General features: G+C 48.0%; 1 protein-coding gene across 5 annotated transcripts; it reads right to left on the bottom strand.

Moving 5' to 3' along the window:
* Positions 1-4,890: 4,890 nt before the first annotated feature.
* ABCG4 (ATP binding cassette subfamily G member 4) lies at positions 4,891-22,522 on the bottom strand. 5 transcript variants are annotated; one of them, XM_043997945.1, is made up of 16 exons: positions 22,290-22,522; positions 21,834-21,863; positions 21,113-21,371; positions 13,391-13,508; positions 13,003-13,135; positions 12,510-12,560; positions 12,116-12,261; positions 11,360-11,483; positions 11,002-11,116; positions 10,659-10,801; positions 10,122-10,220; positions 9,616-9,784; positions 9,203-9,303; positions 7,630-7,788; positions 6,943-7,061; positions 4,891-6,669 (listed from the first exon to the last, which is right to left on the bottom strand). In XM_043997945.1, exons 3-16 carry the CDS (start codon positions 21,360-21,362, stop codon positions 6,438-6,440), a joined length of 1,959 nt encoding a protein of 652 aa, XP_043853880.1. In that variant the 5' UTR covers positions 21,363-21,371; positions 21,834-21,863; positions 22,290-22,522; the 3' UTR covers positions 4,891-6,437. The 5 variants fall into 5 exon arrangements, with proteins under 5 accessions (XP_043853880.1, XP_043853878.1, XP_043853879.1 ...); XM_043997943.1 differs by having other exon boundaries at positions 4,892-6,669; positions 22,286-22,522; XM_043997944.1 differs by lacking the exon at positions 21,834-21,863 and having other exon boundaries at positions 4,892-6,669; positions 22,286-22,522.
* Between the last annotated feature and the right edge of the window lie 216 nt (positions 22,523-22,738).

The following is a 22,738-nucleotide window of genomic DNA, read 5'->3' on the forward strand; positions in this document are numbered from 1 at the left end:
CAATGTCTTCACTTATCTAGAGCTGGAGATGAGTTTTCTGGAACCCCTAGAAACAACCCACTCCACATCACTCTATACAGGGACTAGGGCCATCTGCTGTCTCTCCCTGACCTGCCCAGCACCTGGGGTGCCACCCGGGCACATCCACAATGGCACTTACAGACTCAACCATTCCAGGCCCCAGACCAGTGGACTTACCTAAGTTCCATGTGTGTCTGGCTCTTTAGGCCTGATCAGTGTGACCAGGCTTAGGAGGAAGGGGTAGGGGAAGCTGCGTCTACCCCCATCTTGCTCCCCCCACCCCCAGCTGCTCTGATCTGACCTTCCCCACCCAGGCCAGTGACTAAACTAACCCTCAGGGCTTCCTGCTCCTTAGTCCCCCCACCCCCCAATAGTGTGCCAGCATAAAGTGCTAGAACTGACACACCCAAGCCCACGTAAGCTGAAGAAGGGGAGCCACCCACCACCCACAACTAGGACTCAGTCTATACTTATACACTCACACTCACTCACCACAGAGCTATGCAATACAAGAAGAGCTCCTAGAGCCAGCTCTCAGTTGTGAAAGAGATGTTTGCCTTAAGCATGCCTTCTCTACTGCTTACTAGTAAGTGTCAGAGCACCATAGAAGCCCTTTCCGACATGAATTTATTTAATGTCTCATCCCTTCCATTTTCTAGTAGAAAGTTCTAAAATCCCAGCTCTGACACTTACTAGTTGTTTCACTCTGGAAAAACTCCTTAACCTTTCTGGGTCTCAGTTTCCTCATCTGTAATACTGTATACTTCAAATCCAGCCTCAGACACTTAACACTTACTAGCTGTATGACCCTGGGCAAGTCACTTAACCCCAACTGCCTCACTTAAAAAAAAGATAATATACTAATACTTGTGTTACCTACCTCACAGGAGTATTGGGAGAAAAGTGCTTCTAGAAATGTGAGCTATTTGCACTTTTTAAGAGGCTAGCAAGGAAATCACCCCCTCCCCCCAAAGAAAGTAATTTCTAATAGTGGAATATTCCCAGCACCTAGTGTACGTGGCACTTTAGTAGACTGAAATGAACTGACCTGAGTTTAAATGGGTTGGGGGGGTGTGGAGGGTAATATGTTAAATAGGAAAACTTGCTATTGCCCCTTAAAGGTCATTCTCCTTGGGCAACCAGCCCTTTCTATTACTAAAGGTTTTTTTCCAAGTAAAAGAGGGTCAAGGCCAAATCCATGCATGAGAAAGATTAGCCTGGGAGCAACGTGAAAAATGGGCTTGGTGAGGGTGAAGAAAGAGGAGGCAGGAAAAAACAGTTAGGAAGTTTTTGCAATAGTACGGGAGATTAGTAATCAGGGCCTGTGGCAGGATGCTGGGATTAGAGAAGAGGGGACAGATAAGAGACTTTATGTAGCTAGAAATCTTAGGATTTAAGTTTGGTGAGGAGGGGAAGAAGCAAGGATAACACCAGAGATTCGAGGATGGACGATTAAGTGAATGGTGACAGTAATATTGCCATAAGGAGCAATCTTTTGTTGTTGTTGTTGTTGTTGTTTTTTGAGGGGCAATGAAGGTTAAGTGACTTGCCCACGGTCACACAGCTAGTAAGTGTCAAGTGTCTGAGGTCGGATTTGAACTCAGGTCCTCTTGAATCCAGGGCTGGTACTTTATCCACTGCGCCACCTAGTTGCCCTCAGGAGCAGTCTTTAGGGGAAACTCAGAAGGCTTGGGTCTTTAGCCCTGCTGAGTTTGAGGTGAGATGGGAATGGGAAGCCGAGGTGGAAATGTCACATAAGCCCTTTGAGATTCAAATATGGAACTTCAAAGAGAGGTCGGTGCCAAAGAGAGATTCAAGTCCCCTCTGGAGGTGATCATTGAAGCAGTGGGAATGACTAAGATTAGAGGGAGCTCAATGAAGAGGGTCAAAGACAAAATGAATATTATGCAATACCCAGTTCAAGGACCCTGTACATATAATAACAATAGCCAACATTGATATTTGGGGTTAAGGTTTGCAAAGTACTTCACATACATTAAATCATTTGGTCCTAATAGAAATATAATCCACCCATTTGTGCAACACACAGTCCCCTAGCTGGTATTTCTGCAACCAGTCAATCCTCTTTCAAAACCAGCCTTTACAAAACTGCCAGAATAATCTTTCTTTCTTTCTTTCTTTCTTTCTTTCTTACTTTCTTTCTTTCTTTCTTTCTTTCTTTCTTTCTTTCTTTCTTTCTTTCTTTCTTTCTTTCTTTCTTTCGGGACAATGAGGGTTAAGTGACTTGCCCAGGGTCACACAGCTACTAAGTGTCGAGTGTCTGAGGCCAGATTTGAACTCAGGTCCTCCTGAATACAGGGCTGGTGCTTTATCCACTGCACCACCTAGCTGCCCCCCAAAATAATATTTCTAATGATTTGATCTCGTATCTGGTATTTATTGGTTGAATGGCCACTGGACAAGTCATTCAACCTCTTGGTACCTTAAGTAACTCTTTTAAATTATGGAGCAACTAAATTACGGTAGGTTTTGGTAGAGTGTAAAGACTGTTTTTGTCCTTTTTTGTATCCTCCAATGCTTAGCACTGTGTCTGACACATAGTAGGTGTTTAATTGTTGAGCAGCAGCTAGGTGGCACAGTGGATAGAGCACAGGCCCTAGAGTCAGGAGGACCTGAGTTCAAATATGGCCTCAAACACGTACTAGCTGTGTGACCCTGGGCAAGTCACTTAACCCTGATTGCCAATGAATGAATGAATGCCTGTTGACCGATGCCAATGAAATCATAAGTTCAGCTCCTAAACAATCCTATGTAGCCCATAACACAGACATTCAGCAAGTACGCCTACACACAATACATATAGAGTATATTCACAGTAGTCACCTATGGTGTACACATACCATTCAATAATACTCAGACGTTGCACACCTTGCCCAACCACCCCTTGACAAGTGTTCCAGAGATCACCTCACTGACTTTAGCAGCCAGACACACCCAGATGCATACCCATCCATGAGCTCAGTAACATGTCAAAAAGGCTTTACTCATGAAGCATTGAATTCTACAAACTCCCCTCACAATTTCCTAAGAGGAAAGAAGACTGGATTGATGAGGTACCAAGACAGGGGCGTTACCCTGCGCATGAATGGGGAGCTCCTCTTTCACTTGATCCTCAGACAAATGCTCCTAGAGAGCTGAGAGCTGGAGAACCAAGACTCCCCCTGAAGCAACTGTGCTTGTTTTATCCCTTCTCCAAGCAGAGGACCCAGCAGGAGTGTACCCTGCTACTTGGGGAGGTGGCCCAGAAAAGGCCTTGCTGCCCCATGATTATTTGAAGTGGGGATCTGGGGACAGAGGCTCTAGGAAATCCAGCCAGCCCAGCCTCTCCTGAAGCCCAGTGCTACAACCCCAGCCCTCACTATAGAGAGCAGAGGAGCTCCCAGGACCCCTTCTTACATTGTAGAAGCAAGCTCTGTAAGGGCAGAGACTATGACTGTTTTTTATAAATTCTCTGTATCTGCAATACCCAGTTTACATGTAGGTCTTTAATAAAATGTTGAATTGAATTGAAAAGATATGCTCATCTGGGGCAGCTAGGTGGCACACTGGATAAAATACTGGCCCTGGATTCAGGAGGACCCGAGTTCAAATTTGACCTCAGACACTTGATCTTAGCTGTGTGACCCTGGGGAAGTCACTTAACCCTCATTGCTCTGAGAAAGAAAGAAAGAAAGAAAGAAAGAAAGAAAGAAAGAAAGAAAGAAAGGAAGGAAGGAAGGAAGGAAGGAAGGAAGGAAGGAAGGAAGGAAGGAAGGAAGGAAGGAAGGAAGGAAGGAAGGAAGGAAGGAAGGAAGGAAGGAAGGAAGGAAGGAAGGAAGGAAGGAAGGAAGGAAGGAAGGAAGGAAGGAAGGAAAAAAGAAAAGCTATGCTCTTCTATATCACTTGGCCAGTATTCTCCAGAAGAGGTAGAACCCTGACAGCTGTTCCTTATGCCACAGCCTGGAACTAGGACTACACCCACACATACACCCTGAACACATACATACCACTTATATGAAGTCAATCCATTTTTCTCAGCTGAAGAGTTCTCCCCACTACTCCACCCCCACCCCCACCTTGGCCTAGAAAATGACTTGGGTCTAGGCTAGGTTTCTCAGTTTTATACCTGGCATATTCAGGGAACCTTGGATGGTTACCTACTCCCACACCTCTGCCAAGGTTCGTGCCAGTCATACCATCCAAGCTACAAAGAAAGTTGCCAAGAGGGAAGGGCTGGGGGAATAAATCGATCCTCTTTGGCCTGACCTGGCCCAGGATCTGTGGTCCCATTGAGGCACTGTGTCTTCAGCTTCGTAGTCTCAGCACCCCAGGACCTGGGTGCATTCATTAGAAGTCCATGTCTTTATGCCTTGTCTTTGTTGTCAGGGGAAGAACTGTGTAGGGCTTAGCAGCTCAGGAGCTGTTCCCATTGCAATGTGTTCCCCCTGCTACTGCGGTCTGAGCCTCCCCTCCCAGCCTAGTGACTAGGCTCATTCCCCAGGACCCCTCAGCACCCCCCCCAGACCCTCCATTTATATGCTCGCACAAGACACAGAGACAGCCACCACAGAGCCCACAGAGTCCAAGTACCAGGACCACACCTCCGCGTCCACACAACAGGCAAAGAGCAGGCAATGGGCACAGAACACACAAATCCAAGCCAGACACATCACTACAGACTCCACTACTACAGGGATAACATATACCTTTACCCATAACCATGTATTTACCATAACCAGAGTATTTACAGATGGACTCTCATGCACACAGGCAAACAAACACCTGACTGACACACACCAGCTGCTTCAGAAACCCTCCAGCTGCAACTGGCAGACACATACCCAGCCAACATACCGTATAAATATAGGTTTTATTAATAATGAGTGAAATCCCACAAATACACTGGCATCTCCATGTGACAGGAGACTGTGGGTCTGTGGGGGGTGGGAGAGGGTGGGTAGGAGCCAGCCACAGCTCCCAGGCCAGGGAGCTCAGCAGCAGGGGGTTCTGGACCCCCACCAGGGAAACCAGAAATGCTCCGGATATTTCTGTCACTCTGACAACCATCAGGTGGTGCTCTCATGCCCAGGGGCAGCCTTGGCTGGTTGGAAGGAGAGCTGAAGGATGGTCAGAAGTTTGAACCAAGCAGCAAAGAGGAAAGGGAAGGGGTGTGTGTAGGGGGTGCCAGCCCCAGGGAGGCGTGCCCTAGGGCACAGGGAGAAAGGATTTGGGGGGAGCTGGCCAAGGCCAACTTGTGCCAGCCGCCTGTGCTTTTGCCAGGTCCTGAAATACAGGTGGAGGGAGCACCCTGTGCCTGCCCCTGGCCTTGTGGAGGGACAGAAGAGTGGAGAGGAGTCACCTACACAGATCCTTAAGATGATCCTGAGCAGAAATCCCACCTCCCCAGAGCTTATGGAAGGTCATAACCAGGGTCCCTCTCCCAGGGCCAAGTGATGATTGTGGGTGTGTGCCTATGAATCTGGAGAGGGGATGGGAAGGCCTGGCCCATAGGGCTATAGGAGGGCAGGATCAAGGTCATCCCCTCAGCCTCTCCTCACCCCTCCACCTCCCAAAATAAAGTGCATTCTCCAGTTCCAATGGGCAAAAGAAACATGGGCATTATTGCTAAGGTGCCACTGTGCACCATCCCTCCCCACCAAATGAAGATGGACAAGAGGGATGTGGAACCTTAAGACCCCAGGCCTTACCTTCCCTGGGGCCTGAGAGGGGCAGTCAAGGACAGAATTTCCAGCCTCTGCCTCAAGAGATTGTTCCAGCAGCTTAGAGTTGGGGGTGAGGGTATGACTACCAGAGTCTCCCCCTGCTCAATTTCATAATGGGATCATGGGACTTTTCCAGGGAACCCAGCCAGGGACCAGCCCTGGGTATTATAACAACCCTTTGCAGCCTAATTTACAAACATTTATGTGGTGGGGCCCCCTGGGGAGGGGAGGGGGCGCTTTGGTCAGTTGTAAGGGGGAGTTTCCAAAGATGAAACCCAGATGGGCGCCCCCTCCCCAGGCAGACAGTGGGAGAAAAAGAGGGCTCTGAGCCCGGCCGGGGAAGTAGAATTGGAAGGAGGGGAGAAGGGAGCTACCATAGCCCAACAAATGTCCTTTGCATGCAGGTGTTGAGGAAGAGGTGAGAAGGAAAGCCACGAACTGCATCAAAACACAGGAGGTGATAGGGCCGAGGGAAGAAGTTTAGAGCCTTCCACCATCCTCCAGGAGGACCTGGAAATCCATGGAGCAGATCCACAATGATGGGGGTCTGGGTGGGGGTGGGGATGGGGTCAGACTAGCTGCACCAGCAACCAGTTCCCAAGTCTCTGAGGTTAAAACAGTCCCAATGGGCTGGAGGGTGGGGTAGAGAGGGAGAACAGGCTTCCTGCTCCGGTCAGTAGGACGCAGGGAGCTCTATCTCTCCGACTTCACCCGGTAGCGGAGTACAAGGTATGCCAAGAGCCTCAGTGCCAGGAAGAAGATACCCAGGACCAGGAAGTCCATGTACAGCTTGGAGTCCTCTACATCCAGCTGGTGGAGGATGCTCTCAGGCTTCTGGAATGGGCATCCCGAGGAGTTCTCAGAGCAGTCTAGATCCCCACGTTCCATGCCATAGATGGTCAGAATCACACCCTCAAAGCCATACCTGGACACAACGCCAACAGCTGCTAGTCCCTGCTTCTCCCCATGGGTGGAACATGTCCCTTTCCCAGACACAGAACCAGATTGCCAGGACATGGACCCTGAGGAGGTGGGCTAGAAATGGGCTTATCTTCATAGGTCAAGGTGGGGCAGCAACCCCAGGCTGAGAAAGAAGAAGGTGGGTCCTGACCCTGCCTAGGAAGAGGAAGGTCTCAGGCCCCTGAGTCCTGACCCCCTGGGAGTTAATGAGGATGGAAATGATGCTGGCCCCACTTACCTGACATAGGAGAGGTAGGAACTCCACTGCAGGTAGGTAGGGATGGTTTTGAAGCTGACGAAGAAGCCGGAGAAGAGGAGGACAGGGATGGCGGTCACCGGACCCACGAAGGTGGCCACCTGAGAAGGGGGGGGGGCGGCGGGGCAGGAAGGGACTTAAGGTGACTGGGGGGGCAAACACCCGCTCACACATACGGTCTGAACAGAGGGGTGCACATGTACACATGCTCTACTTCTCTGGGACGGGATGCAGCTGCTTCCATAGCCAGCTCCCAGAGTCGTTCCCTTGGGACACTCTATTTTGTCTTCTCCTATGAGGATGTGAGCAACTTGAGGGGAGGGACTGTCTTTCTTTTTGTCTCCTGGTCTTCACAAAGTGCCTGGTATATAATAGGCCCTGAATCCATCCTTTTCTTTCCTTCTTCCTTCCTTCCTTTCTTCCTTTTTTCCTCTCTTCCTTTCCTTTCTTACTTCCCTTTCCTCCCCTTTTCCCTTCCCCCTTTTTTCTTTTTTTCTTAATTTTTCTTTCTCTCCTTTCTCTCTTCCCTTTTGTTCTTCCTTCTCTTCCCCTCCTTTCCTTTCTTCTTCCCTTCCTTTCTCTTTTTTTCTTTCCTTCCTTGCTTCCCTTTCTCTCGATGCCCCTACCCCAGACACATACCTACTTCCTGTTGGTCCCACTTCCACCCACCTGTAGGGAGTTGGATGCAGCCCCAATCAGTAGCCCCAGTGACTGAGCCACCAGGGCAGTGGCTGTGGCCAAAGCAGAGAAGAGGAGGAATCGGGAGGCTTCAGCTGGCTGGCTGGTCATCCAGTATACAATGCTACAATAAGCCATGGGGCAAATCACCTAGGGGGAGCAAGAAGAAGGCTGGAGAGAGGGGCTGGTGTAGGAGCAGCGAGACTCCTCCCCTCCCCTTGAGGCTAGACCTCCTCTTGTCTTGGGTTCTAAATGCCTCATAAGACTCAAATGACTGCCCAGGACAGGCCTCATAGAATCCTAGACTGGAAAGGATCCTAGTCTACCTCCCTCATTCTGCAGGTGAGGAAAATGAACCTGATAGTAGAGAGTGTTAAACACTTTTCTCTGTCCCTATACCTTTGACCACCTTTCTCCTCCATCCAGCTCCCCCAGGGTAAGCAGACCAAATGAGTTAACATGTGTATAAAATACTTCAAGCACCATATAAAAGCTAATTGTTGTCATGGGGAAAATGGGGTAGGGGGTTTGGGGTCCTTAGGAATTCCTCTTTAAAGTATTATACCCTCTTTCACACAAAAGCAATTAGAATAAGATGGTAGTTTATTTCGGGGCTGAGGAAGGGAAAGGGAAGGGAAACCATGAAAGAAATCCTTGGACTTCTCATGCGGAGAAAGGCATGGCACAGATAGAGTGGCTCTGAGATACCAATCTCCTCGAGCAGGAGACAGGCAAATACTGGGGGTGACCATCTGACTGTGGAAGGTTCCCTTAGTGAGGGAGGACCATCCCCCACTGGTGGTGGCTGGGGGAATTGGGTGAGGGGTGGCTGCAGATCTCTCAAGCCATCTCCTTAGGACCCAAAGGAAGCAGCCACACCTAATCTTATCGCCCCAGGGTTGAGGGAGACTAGAATGAAGGGTGCGAGTCATGGAGCTAGCTCAGTACAATCTGGTTCCGGTTATCTCTCTAGGCATGTCTGTCCTCTGGTTTAGTTTCTCAAGGAGAAGTTTCCTTGATGTACCCCAGAGAACTTCCCATAACATTGTCATTATTATTATTATTATTATCATCATCATCATCATCATCATCATCATCATCATCATCATCATCATCATCATCATCATCTAGCCCAGAGAAGGGAAATGATATGATCAGGGTTCCATAGCTAGTAAGTATAGGGGATTCAGACCCAGGGTTCAAGTCCAGGCTTCTTTCCACGATGCTGTAGTATAGGCTCATCTCTGGGACTTCACCATTGTTCCCCTGCTTGGAATACCCTCCTCCTACCCCTTCTCTGGATCCCACCTGTCCTCAAGGCCTGCCTTCAAGTGATACCTTTTCTGATGACCCCAGCTGGGCCCTCTCTCTTTCTGTGTATGCATTCTGCCCTTGTCAAACACTTCCTGACATTGTGAGTTATCCTCTTACATTCATCAGTTTCATTTCTCAAACTAAATTTTACATTGAAAGTCAGGGATGATTTTTGTATCCCACACAGGGCTAAAAACACATTAAGCACTCAACAATGCTTACTGACCGAGTCACTGATGGATCAGCTTACCTGGAAGGGTACATCAGCCATGGTCTTGGCCAAGTAATAAGCTTTGAGGCTATACCAGTAGTTGAGATGCTCCCGCATGAAGACAGCCATTTCCAGGGGAACTGGAACAACAAAAAAGAGAAGGCTTTCAAGGCCTTCTACAACTTGGCCCCATCCTATTTCTTTCCCCAACACAAACCTTCTTCTGCTGCATCCTGAATAGACTATTACTGGGACTATAGGGTTGGGAAATTCCCTTCTCCACCCCCCAGCCCCTGCCATAAGGTATCTGTCCTACCCTCCCCCCCCCTAGTCCCCAGCCTGCCTGAAACTTGGGACCATATCTCCAGTCTCCCCCCAGCACAGCCTCCCCATCTCACTAACAAGCCCAGCCCCCATTCTCCACCCCTCCCTCCCAGGTGCTGAGGACTCACAGGTAAGAACAGTAGGCATAAGGGCAGCGAACATGAGGAAGAGCATGGAGAAAAAGAGGCAGCCCGTGTTGTTGAAGACTTTGCTGGCATCATTTCCGATGTGCAGGTAAAGGAGACCAATGAGTACCCCAATCACCACGTGAGACATGAATCGGAGGTGGGTCAGAACCTGGTAGGTAGAAAGTGGTCAGGACTGGGGGCGGGCAGAGCAGGGAGCTCTGTTTGGAGGAGACGTACCTGGGTACTGGGGTGAGGCACAGTACCGGAGGAGGAATGGTAACACCATTCAGGGGGAAGGCAGGAGAAGGCAGTTTGGGAGAGGAGACTAGACAAACTCTATGCTGCCCACATTAACTAAGAGCCCTCATAGCTGTCTTCAAGACACCCTCTGGTGGAGGCAGTGGGGCTCAGCCAGGAATCTTTTTCTTTTTTTCTCCATTCCCATGACAGCTTGCAGGGTCTTGGGTATTGGAAGTTCCCAGGATCCCCATAGTACAGTCTCTCACCGTGTCTCTGAGGATGGACAAGAAGGTTCTCTTGAAGAGGATGCAGAACTGGGTGAACGTGTTAGTGGCGAACGTGTGACTCTCGATGGTGTCTACTTCCTGAGCGGAAGGAAGGTCACAATCCAGGGTTATGGGAAATGGGACCCACTGGGAGGGGTGCCCAACAGAACCCAGCCCAGCAAACAAGAACCTTCCAAACTTCCCATGAGGACAGCACAAGGCAGAACCTGTTGGCATCCTGTCACTCCATCCCCAGGAGCAGAATCCTGGGCAAGGGGAAGGATCCCCAGATTGCCGGATTTAAAACTAGAAGGGACATTAAAGGTCATCTATTCTAATCCTTTCATTTTCTAGATGAAGCAACTAAAACTCGGAGATGGGAAGTGACTTTTGACACATCACATAGAGCCGAGATTAGAATCCGGGACCTGACTCCAAATCCAGTATTCTTGTCATTGCTCTTTACCCTGGCCTCTTCTCCCTAACTCTGATCTCCATCTCTACACACATATACCCTGAATTCTCTCTCTCACTCACTGGAGGACAAGCAGGGCAAGGCGATTGGACGTGGTTTTTCTCGGCGCTGTCCTTCTTCTCTGCCACAGTACATAGTCCATTCTGTACTGCTCGGAACAGCATTGGATTCAGGTCCCCATACTCTCCTGATGCTACTTCAATGACTGTGGAAGAGGAGAAGATGAGCTGCTCAGGTGCCATTCTCTTCAGGACAAAACTAGTCCCCAATTGGGGACAGACTGCATGCCCATGGATTACTGCCCAACACAGGCAAAGGGGAGAACTCAAGACCCAACCCCTTCCCCAAGGAGGCTCTGCCCACATGGTCACCAAGGTGCCAGCCTAGAGTCACACTTCCACTCACTGAAGTCCGCGGGATTGTGGTAGGTGGGACAATGCAAGCCCAGCCCCTTCAGGTAAGGGATCAGGTTGGTGACCATACCCTTGAAGATGCACTGACCCTGGCTCAGGATGTAGAGCTGGTGATAAGAAATGAGGTAAGATGGAAAAGGAGTTAGCTGGTGAGATTGGCATCCCCCACTATACCCTAACACCATGTTGGTACCACTGTTCCTACTAGGGACCACACCTAGACAGACATTTTCATACCCGGCAGACCTCCCTATTCCCTGCTATCCCAGGGCTTGGCCACAATAGGCACTAATGGGTTTCCTCAACTGTATCCTCTCTGACCAGAAGGACAGCCAACACCGATAGCCAACCTTGTCAAACATCTCAAAGAGCTTGGCACTGGGCTGGTGGATGGTGCAGATGATAGTACGGCCCCCCTGAGCCAAGGACTTCATTAGTGATACAACCTGGAAACAGGAGGCACTGTCCAGCCCACTGCCCAGAGGGAGAGAAGAGAGGGAGAAAGAGTGTGTGTCAGGAGACAGGGTAAGGGAAGTAGGAGAACAGAGAAAGAGAAAAAGATGAAGGAATATTAGGGATGTAGAGAACTCAAGTGAGGGGAATGGTTCTAGAATGGGGAGGGAAAAGTTCCCACCCTAACCTCTTCAATTCAATTCAATCAACATTTATTAAGTGCCTACTATGTGCCAGGCACTAAAATAAGTGCTGGGGATACAAAAAGAGGCAAAAGATAATCCCTGCCCTCAAGGAGCTTTATAATCTAATTCTACCCCCACCCCCAACCTTACTGCATCCTTATTTTGGCTCACTGGAATGTCAGAAAGCACAGAGCCTAGGTCTTTTTTTTTTTTTTTTGGGTGAGGCAATTGGGGTTAAGTGACTTGCCCAGGATTACACAGCTAATAAGTGTCAAGTGTCTGATGTTGGATTTGAACTCAGGTCCTCCTGACTCCAGGGCTGGTGCTCTATCCACTACACCACCTAGCTGTCCCCCCCCCCCTTCTAATCTGGTCTTGGAAAGCAAAGGCTCCCGGGTCTCTCAATAGCTCTATAGCATTTGGCATGGTGGGATGCTGTTGAGGGAAAGGTTAGCCTGAGGAGAATACCTGGTAGGCTCATCAAAGAACATGACGGGTGGGTTGTTGACAAGCTCCAAAGCAATTGCCAGTCGCTTCCTCTGACCCCCGGAGAGCATGGCTGTCCTCGTGTTGGAGCAGGACATCAGCCCCAGAGCTGTCAGAATCTCAGTCACCTGGCCAAAGTCCACCCCACATCAGCCTAGAGGGTTTCCAGAAGCCCATTCGCCATCCTGCCATTCCTCTGCCCTAAAAAAACTTCAGCAAGGTGCTGACTCCACCTGCAGACCGCCTCCCGCCTGCCCTCACTGAGCTCACTCCAGGGCCACTGCTCCCTTCCCCCAGGGGCTACCCTGCCCCCTCAGTGCCACTGGCCCGGCTCACGGAGGAAGGGGGCCTCTGACCAGCTTCTTCCTCCACTCACCAGCTCCTTCTTCACCTCCTGTTTTTCATTCAACTTCAAGTTGGCAGAGACCTGGGCCCAAAAATAGGAGCTGTTCAGTAGTGTGGGTACCATAACCTGAGCACCCCATGAATGCCACCTCACCCCACTTCTTCAGTTAGTCAGAGGGACAGGTGGAAGAGTAGACTTTACCAGAGTACCCTAGTGTTGGAATCCCATGGTGCCCATCTGCCATGATGGGGGAATAAGGGCAGTGAAGTATCTAATGTTCATTACCCCCCCCACTAGACTATAAGTTCCTTGAGGGCAGTAGCCATATCTCATCTCATCTAATGTTTGCATCCTTCCTTCACACACATAGCATGATGCTTCCTTTGTATATAGTAGGTGCTTAATACCTTGATGGATTGCATCATTGTTATGCCTATGAAACCCGAGGAAAACTCTTGGGAGAGAGGAAGTTATATTAGAACCTCAGTGCTTGGCCACGGAAGGGTGGGGGGTGGACACTCACCATCATAGCCTCTAGCACCGTGAGATGAGGAAGCAGCATGTCATCCTGCATGATGTAACATGACATCTTTCGGAAGGTCCGCAGCTCCCGAGGTCGACCATTCACCAAGATCTGCCCCTTCATGCCAGTCTCCCTGCAGGAGCAGCACGTAAGGGGGCTCACAGGCTAGCTTGTGCACAAAACCGTAGGCTGCCCATCTCTGAAAAACTGCAAACACTGCCCTCTGTTCCTTCCCAAAGAATTCTCCCACCCACCAGATTCTCTACCTAAGCTCTAGTCCTATAGTGCCTCATTCCTCCCAATTCCATCGTTTCCCATACACACACACACACACACACACACACACACACACACACACAAACAAACATACACACAATCCCCTCCTCACCTATACCCAGCAAGGATGTTCATGAATGTTGACTTCCCAGCCCCTGATGGTCCCATGATGCCAATCAGCTCCTTTCGACAGAACTTGCCAGACAAACATTTGAGAAGGGTCTTATAACCTGGGGTTAGGAGGAGGGAGAAGCCATCAGGGAACAGAGACACCCCAATCTCCCAAGCAGTTCAGTGCCTTTTCCAGGAGGGACCTTGGGTAGAGATGAAGGAGTTGATTGTTTAAGATGATTATTTTGACTGCATGGCCTAGTAGCAGAGGGCAGCTAGGTGGTGCAGTGGATAGAGTGCCAGGCCTGATCATTCAAGAAGACTTATCTTCCTGAGTTCAAATCCAGCCTCTAACACTGTGTGACCCTGGGCAAGTCACTCAACCCTGTTTGCCTCAATTCCTTATCTGTAAAATGAGTTGGAGAAAGAAATAGCAAACCATTCCAGTAGCTTTGCCAAGAAAACCCCCAAAAGGGGAGGGGTCACAAAGAGTAGGACATGACTGAAACAACTGAACAACAAAGTAGCAGAATCCCTGATTTGGAATCAGAAGAGTTCTTATGCTTTGATCACAAACTAGCTATGATCTTTTTTCTTTTTTTTAGTTTATTGATATCTTTTATTTTTATATATTTTAAATTTCCCAATATATTCCTCCCCCTCCCATACCCAGTATGAATCATCCATTGTAACAAAGAATTTTTAAAAGAGAAAAAATACAGTTCAGTGAAAACAATCAATACATCATCTAAGTCTGACAGCATGTCTCTATATTACAGCCACCGCTCCCTCAGCAGAGAAGCAGGAGCTGCATTTCCTCATCTCTTCTTCAGGACTAGGCTTGGTCATTAGAATTCCACCAGATTTGTGATCTAATGAAAGTCACTGAACTACTCTGAGACTCAGTTTCCTCATCTATAAAATGGCTATATACTACTTACACTACCTACCTCACAAGGAAGTGCATTCTGTAAATCTTTTTTTTTTTTTTTTGGCAGAGCAATGAGGGTTAAGTGACTTGCCCAGGGTCACACAGCTAGTAAGTGGCAAGTGTCTGAGGCTGGATTTGAACTCAGGTCCTCCTGAATCCAGGGCCTGTGCTTTATCCACTGCGCCACCTAGCTGTCCTCCAGCTTTCTGTAAATCTTAAAGTGTATAAAATTATTGAGGTTAGCACTCCACACACAAAAATACCTACCTACTCTGAGATGACTCCCCCTAGAGTCAAGACATCTTTTTTCACTCTTTTTGTTTGTTTGTTTGTTTTGGGGGTTTTTTTTTGGTGAAGCAATTGGGGTTAAGTGACTTGCCCAGGGTCACACAGCTAGTAAGTGTCAAGGGTCTGAGGCCGTATTTAAATCCAGGTCCTCCTGAATCTAGGGCCAGTGCTCTATCCACTGCACCACCTAGCTGCCCCGAGTCAAGACATCTAAGGTATAATTTCCTGGATTTACTGTGAAAGTTATTTACGTACTTTCTAGAAGAGAAGTGAGGAGTCTGGGTCATGAAGTAAGGGGTAAGAAGCCTGACTCCTCTCCTCTGTGGGCATGAATTATTCTCTCTCCTTTGCTCCAAGGAGTTCTTTCCTGTCTTCCCCTCCATCTGGAAAAGCCTCCTTCTCTTCAAGGCCTGGCATAAAGCCATCTCCCTACAGACTCCACCCAAGGACCTGAAGGGGACACAGAGACCTATACTGGTCCTAGTAACTATTATTGTCCTTCCCCCGACTTCCTCTCTCTTACAGCACCATACAACCCACTTACTCTGAAGTTGGATAGAAAACATCACCAGGTGGAATATTATTGTGCTATAAGAAATGACAAGCAGGATGATTTCAGAAAGGCCTGGAAAGACTTGTATGAACTGATGTATAGTGAAGAGAGCAGAACCAAGAGAAAGTTGTGCACAGACACAGCAATATTGTTTGATGAAGAACTGTGAATGACTTTACTAATCTCAACAATACAATGATCCAAGACAATCCCAAAGGACTATTGATGAAACATACTACCCACCTCCAAAGAAAGAACTGATATTGATGGAACACAGACTGAAGCAGGCTATTTTTCAAATTCATTTTTTTCTTTTATTCAAGTTTTCTTATACAAAATGACTGATACGGTTATGTTTTACATAATTGCTCATGTATAACCTATATCTGATTGCTAACTATCTCAGGGAGAAGGGAGGGGAGAAAGGGAAGGAGGGATAAAAATTAGAACCCAAAATAAATAAAAATGTTTATTACTAAAAAACAAACAAATGAACAAAAACATCACCAGGGACCCTTGATGGCTAGCTCACACATCTGCCACACGTAGCTGCGTGGGGACCCTGCTTTGTCATTCCCATTACTCCCTTCCCAGTGCCTCTCAGAGAAGTGCTGTGGAACATGTGGGTTTTTAATTCAGTCTTGACCCTGTGATTCACAGAATCACAAAGGATGGAAGTATCCTCCAGGTCACATAGTTGAGCTCCCTGCCCACAGGCAGATATCTATCTACCTACTTGCCAGATGTCACAACTGAGGCTCAAAAGGTTTAAGTGATTCACTCAAGATGACACAGGCAGCATAAGGAAGGCCACAAGTCCTAACCCTATGTTTCCATCATCAAAAAACTATTCAGGAAGTGACTGTGTGTACTTGTCTTTTAGGGTCACTTTAAGGGAAGGGGGAAGTTGATGGGTGAAGGCAACATGCCTTCTTTCCCTTGTTTCTCCCCAGTTTCTAAATTGGATTGAACTCCCTGGAAGGTCAAGTTCAATTAAATGAAGAGTGGCAGCAAGCATGGTTTCATTGGGGTGGGGGGAGGACACTGAAGTCACGGAATAATAGATTTTAGAACAGAAAAGTACCTTAGAGACCATCAATCCAACTCCCTCAGACCCACAAGAGCTATGTTTAAGTCGCTATTTACTAGCTGTATGACCTTGGACAAATGACTTCTTGCTATAATGGGAAGGTCACTAGACTTGGAATCAAAAAACCTGGGTTTGAATCTTGGCTCTACTGTTTTCTTGGGTAAATCACCTAACCTGTTTTCTCTGAGCCTCATGTCCACCTGTCAAATGAAGAGGTTGGACTAAATTATCTCAAGAGTCCCTTCCACCCCTAAATCCCAATTCCACCATTAAGATCTCTTCAAGCATGAGATCTTGTGAACTTTTTGAGTCTCAGTTTCCTCACCCATATAATGGGAAAGTAATGCTTGTATTACCTTCTTCACTAGGCTATTGGGAAGATCAGATGAGATCATGGAAGTCAAAGAGCTCTGGAATATTAAATGCTATGCTTTATTTGCCATCATCACAAAGGTCGGCCAGAGAAAAGAAATACCTTCTTTCTCCCTGGTATTCTCCTGTTCTCTTTCTTTCTGCCAGCCCCAAACTTCTTTTTCTCTTCTATTCTCTTGAGTAAGAAGTTAAGGAAGAGAAGAAAAGAAGGAAGGAGGGAGTCAGAGAGTATTAAAGGTGTGACCAAAAGATAGCAGAGGTAAAAGGGGAGGGATTGGGAGAGGAGGTGGGGGAGAAGACAGACAAGGAAATCACACCTGGGATTTCGTCAGAGTTGGGAACTCCCTGTGTGGAAACTGCTTCTTTGTAACCTTCCAGAGATTTGCCTGGGGATTACTGAGAGATCATGACTTGCTTGAGATCACATAGCTAATATGAGTCAGCAGCAGGATTTGAACCCAATGCTGCCTCAATTAGGCCCAAATACAGGATATATTAAAAATACCATAGTATTTCAATAACTTCAGAAATATAAATGCTAAAACCCATACATCTGAAAATTAATTATTTAGATGTTTAAAATATGGATATTTCTTAAGAAACATAGCAACAGGGCAGCTAGGTGGCGCAGTGGATAGAGCACCGGCCCTGGATTCAGGAGGACCTGAGTTCAAATACAACCTCAGACACTTGACACTTACTAGCTGTGTGACCCTGGGCAAGTCGCTTAACCCTCATTGCCCCACCCAAAAAAAAAAAAAGAAAAAACAAACAAACAAAAGAAACATAGCAACATAACTGCCATCTTGTGCTATATACATTATTCTTAGTCACTTTTCTAACTTTTTAAAAGCTTTAACTAGCTGCTGCTCAGTGGCAGAAAGGATTGTATTTGTAATTCCAGTGTTAAGACCATCCAAAGAACAAGGTTTTAAGGCATATGTGACAGTTTTTATATGGCTCTACAAGAAAAAGTCAGGGCAGCTAGGTGGCACAGTGGATAAAGCACAGGCCCTGGATTCAGGAGGACCTGAGTTCAAATCCAGCCTCAGATACTTGACACTTACTAGCTGTGTGACCCTGGGTAAGTCACTTAAGCCTCATTGCCCCTGCAAAAAAAATAAAAAAGAAAAAGTCTAAGGGAGATAGATCAGCTGACCAAAGTGGCCAAGCAGGAGCATCTCCTCTGCCAGTGTATTAGTCTGAGAAAGTATCCAGAAACTGTTATTCAGGTGCAGCTAGGTGGTGCAGTGACCCTGGAGTCAGGAGAATCTGAGTTCAAATCCTGCCTCAGACACTTGACACTTGGGCAAGTCACTTAACCCCAATTGCCTCGCCCAAAAAAACCCCCAAAAACGTGTTATTCAAAATTCACAAAATTAGGGGCAGCTAGATGGTGCAGTGGATAGAGCACTGGCCCTGGAGTCAGGAGTACCTGAGTTCAAATCCGGCCTCAGACACTTAACACTTACTAGCTGTGTGACCCTGGGCAAGTCACTTAACCCCAATTGCCTCACCAAAAAAAGCCCCCAAAAAACAAAACCAAATTCACAAAATTAGAGAAATTTTTAAAAAATTAATAATTAAACTTTCAAGTGAGGTTTTTGTAAGTTTGTGGCATTTAGACTTATGAAGTTATTAAAGCTTAAACCTGCACTAAGACTTTTGGGACACTCTATAGCCTGTCTTCCTACTCCTCTTTTCCTCCCACAAAAAAAAATCTGGCTCACATGAAACTCATAGGTAACCAGAGTGTGTGTGTGTGTGTGTGTGTGTGTGTATACTCTCTCTCTGAAAGTAAAATTACATACATATATATGTAGATATGTAATATACTTTCTTTGGGGGGGGGGGTGAGGCAATTGGAGTTAAGTGACTTGCCCAGGGTCACACAGCTAATAAGTGTCAAGTGTCTGAGGCTGGATTTGAACTCAGGTCCTCCTGACTCCAGAGTCAATGCTCTATCCACTGTGTCACCTAGCTGCCCCTATAATATACTTTCAAAGAGAGTTCATATTAGGAGTGTAGTTTATATTCAAACTGAAAGAGTAATTAAATTTTTCACAAAATAGGGAAGGAGGAGGATTCTCCTTCAAAAATTTTTCCTATAGGGGCAGCTAGGTGGTTCAGTGGATTCAGTAGGACCTGAGTTCAAATCCAACCTCAGACACTTGATACTTACTAGCTGTGTGACCCTGGGCAAGTCACTTAACCCTCATTGCCCTGCCCCCCCCAAAATCCTATTTCATTATTTTATTGAAAGCTAGCTCCATACCCTGCAATTCCATTGATTCTCAAGTTCCCATTCAACTCTGGCCCCTGTCCTGTTTCAAATTCATAAGATGAGAGAAGGTTGCTAAAAGCCCTGCTCAGAAGTGTTTCGGTCCAGCTTTTTTAATCCAGGAGAACGATTCACCCCTCCCAGTCTCCACCCTGGTTCTGGGAACCCTGTTTTCCCTCTTCTCAGCTCATGTTGCTTGGGGTGGAGGAGAGACAGCAAAGGTTTACTGAACCCAGGACACTCAGTTCCAGTCCCCAAAACCCTGGCTCACCATCCCTAACACTTCCACTGAGACCAGCCAAGACAGCTCCAAAGTTTGACCAGGGAAAGTAATGGGAACCACCTTTTCTACTATCTGCCTGGTTCTGTGCTTAGAGAAGCACCAACATGATACAATACAAAGTATATGGGCTGGTGATCAGAAGATGTGTTTGTTATGAGTCCCAGTTCTGCCATTGACTTGCTGTGACCTTAAGCTAGTTATTTAATCTCTTTGGAACACTTCTTCCTCTGCAATGGAATTCATCCTTTCCCTGTATTCTTCTTTCCAGTATTCACTGCTCAAAAATCATTGGTAGCTCCCTATTGCCTACCAATTTAGGCTAAAAAGCCTTTGCCTGGCATTCAAAGCCCCATTCAACCTGGCACTACCCTTTCTTATTTTATCTTAGATACCTTTGCCCTCCAGCCAAATTGGATAACTTTCTGTCACCCTTGCCCAAGAGCAAGAGTTCATTCTCACAATTACATGCTTTTCTCAGGTTGTTTCCTATGCCTGACTTGTCTCCCTATCCCTCTTCACAGTCCTATCCCTCTTCAACAGTTTAATTTCTTTCTGTCCCTTAAAGCCGAATTTAAATATCACCTCCTCCAGAAAGCGTTCCTTTATTCTCTTCCCTAAAATGATTAAAAAGTTTTTTAATCCCCTGACTTCATATAACATTTTGTTGTTATTGAGACTTTGATTAATATATACATACACACGTACATAATACTTCAGAAACTTTAAAACACTAAGTGCCTGGGGGCAGCTAGGTGTCGCAGTGGATAGAGCACCAGCCCTGGAGTCAGGAGTACCTGAGTTCAAATCTGGACTCATATACTTAACACTTACTAGGTGTGTGACCCTGGGCAAGTCAACCCCAATTGCCTCACTAAAAAAAAAAACAAAACACTAAGTGCCAGATATTATTGTAATAAATTGTGGTCAGGGGAACATAGATTTAAAACTGGAAGGAACTTCAGAGGTCTTCTGATTTACAGAGAGGTGGACTACCTAAACTCCTATTAGATGTGAGTGGTTTGCAAGTTTAGGAGTATTGTGTCCAATGACCAGAGAGAACCTCTGCAGAGATAGGTCCCCACAACTTTTTGGTTGTTGTTGTTGTTGTTTTTTTGCAGGGCAATGGGGGTTAAGTGACTTGCCCTGGGTCACACAGCTAGTGTCAAGTGTCTGAGGCTGGATTTGAACTCAGGTCCTTCTGAATCCCGGGCCGGTGCTTTATCCACTGCACCATCTAGCTGCCCCTCCCCACAACTTTTTTATTAGAACCCAGAATTTTGATATATGGAGGAGACTCCGAATCAGTGAAATTAATAGGAAGATGATAGAGGTAATCAGATAGCAAGCAAATGGAAGGAAAGGGTACAAAATCTCCACAGGAAGTAATGAGCTTCTTATCTCTAGAAAGATTCCAACTTGAGGTGAATGAGCACTTATCAGGGATATTACAAAGTGTATCAGAAAATTCAGAGCCGGCCAGGACCTTAGAGAGCATCGAAGTGAACGCCTACATTTCATACCTGAGGCTCCGAGTAAGTGACTTGCCTAAAGTTACCCAGGGCAGAGCCGTACATCAAGTTATGATTCAAGCCTAAGTTCTCTCCCAAACCAGGGCTCGTTCTACTACAACCCACTACCTTGTCTGCCTCCTGTATTGTTTCAGAGATTCATGATGCTGATAGGGAACGAGACTAGATAGTCTCTGAAAACCCTTCTAACTTTTAGATTCCATGGTTTTCTCAGTTTTCAGTGCCCGCTCAGAGGACAGAAGGCATGGCGCCCATGTAGAAGGCAAAAAACATGAATGACCAGTTAAGAGGTACAGGGAATGGTATGCAGATACTACCCACTGGGGAGGAGGAAAAAAAAGCAAAATAAGGGGACAGGGAACTCAGGAACAGAGATAGGGACCGTTCGTTCCATACCTCTCTTGCGCCAGCAGGGTCCCTCTCGAACAGAGTAGGACAGCTCCACGAATTCTACGTCAACTGCAGAGCGCTTTGGAAGATGAGAGAAGCGCTGGGCTTCTGTGATGTGGTTCTCCACTTTCTTCAGGTGTGTGGTCAGTAGAGGGGGCTCTGTGGGGCCAGGGCGCCCTGCCATATCCTCCAGGGCCACTGCCACAGCGCCTGGCCCCAGCCCACAGCTGCCCACCTCCAGCGCCTTCTCCTCCATCACTTTGCCCTGCAGGGAACCAGGGAGCTGAGAGGGACTTATTTAATATCCCACCCAGCCCTGGGCCCTTCTTCCATCTCTAACACTGCTCCATCCCCACTCGCCCAGCCCCAACTTGCTCTCTTTCTCTCACCTTATCACACAGTTCTCTAAACAGATCCCTTATCTCATCCCCTGCCAATTCCTGCTTTCTCCTGTCCCACTCCATTCCTGTTCTCCCTCAAGGTCTCCCTTAAGTGTGTCTCCCAGACCATCTCCCCCAGCCCTACCTTCTCAGAAATCCGGTCCAAGCTATTCAACATTACCCATCTGCCTCAGGGCTCTGCTCTCTTAATGCATACCTCAAGATATCCCCTTTTACTAGCCATCAAATTCTAGCCCCTTCGTCTGTGTCCGCCAACCATGCTATTCTGCCCCTAGCCCGTGCAGGCCCTCTCCTCTCTCTCCTCTCCGAAGCACTAATCTCCTTACCCGGCAGGACTCTGGCCAGCAGCCCCAGCCCTAGGGAGGAGGGAGGAGGGTTAGAATCCAGAAGGGAGGACAATGGGAGGGGCAAGAAGGGACGAGTGATAGGAGGGGATCCAGAGAGGGGAGGGTGTGGGGGAGATTGAGCATCCCCCGAGCCAAGGAGGCCTCCTTCATCCCCCTGGGAAAATAGGACCCACGGCCAGTCCGGCTCCTCCAGAGCCCCGTTCCTGTGCGCTGCGGCGGCCCTCCCTAGAGGTAGGCGCACGGACTGGGACTCCTGTCCCTGCTGCAAGCCCCTGGACTAACAACCACAGCCCCCCACATTTCTTTCCACACACCCAGTCACCTTGACGCGCCCCGGGAGCTCCTCGATGGGAGGCCCGATAGGATAGGAGGAATGAGGCGTTCCCCACCCCCCAGACTGCAATGGGGTCTTCGTCGCTGCCCCCCCTTACCTGCCTGTGGTTGCAATACAGCTGTCCAGGCTCCGGGTCCGGCGGCCCGGGCTGGGCGGGGCCGGGGCGGAGCCGAGATGTGGGGAGGGCCCCGGCCCCGGGTTTGAGGGGATGGAGAGGCAGGCGGGGTGGACACCCCAGCTCTGGGCCAGCTGCGCAACCCCCTCTGCCTGGAGCCCGTCCGCTCCGCTGCCTCCTCCGGAGCCGGCCGGCGGGGCGGCTGCGCTCTCCTCGGGGCGGCTGCCTGGCCCAGCCGCTCTTAAAGGGGCGGCGCAGCCCCGCAACTGGAGGGGGGGAAGGGGGGAGGGAGAGCATGGAGAAGAAAATAAGGAGCAGGTGAAGTGGGAGGCGAGAGTGGTGAGGAGTTGTGGACAAAAGGGCTCAGGGGAGACCTGAGGGGGAGGGAAGAAAGAAGGCGCTAAGAGAACCCAGGATAAGGCATCTCAAAGAATA

Source organism: Dromiciops gliroides, chromosome 3 (genome assembly GCF_019393635.1).
Source record: "Dromiciops gliroides isolate mDroGli1 chromosome 3, mDroGli1.pri, whole genome shotgun sequence".
Classification (NCBI taxonomy): domain Eukaryota; kingdom Metazoa; phylum Chordata; class Mammalia; order Microbiotheria; family Microbiotheriidae; genus Dromiciops; species Dromiciops gliroides.

Excerpts from the sequence above, each read along its gene's own strand:
- ABCG4 (XM_043997942.1), bottom strand. The coding sequence starts at position 21,664 with ATGTTGAATAGCTTGGACCGGATTTCTGAGAAG. Across the intron at positions 9,785-10,121 it reads TGTCCATCCTCAGAGACACG|GTTCTGACCCACCTCCGATT; the intron begins GTGAGAGACTGT and ends TCTACCTACCAG. Across the intron at positions 7,062-7,629 it reads CTGCATCCAACTCCCTACAG|GTGGCCACCTTCGTGGGTCC; the intron begins GTGGGTGGAAGT and ends CCCCCTTCTCAG.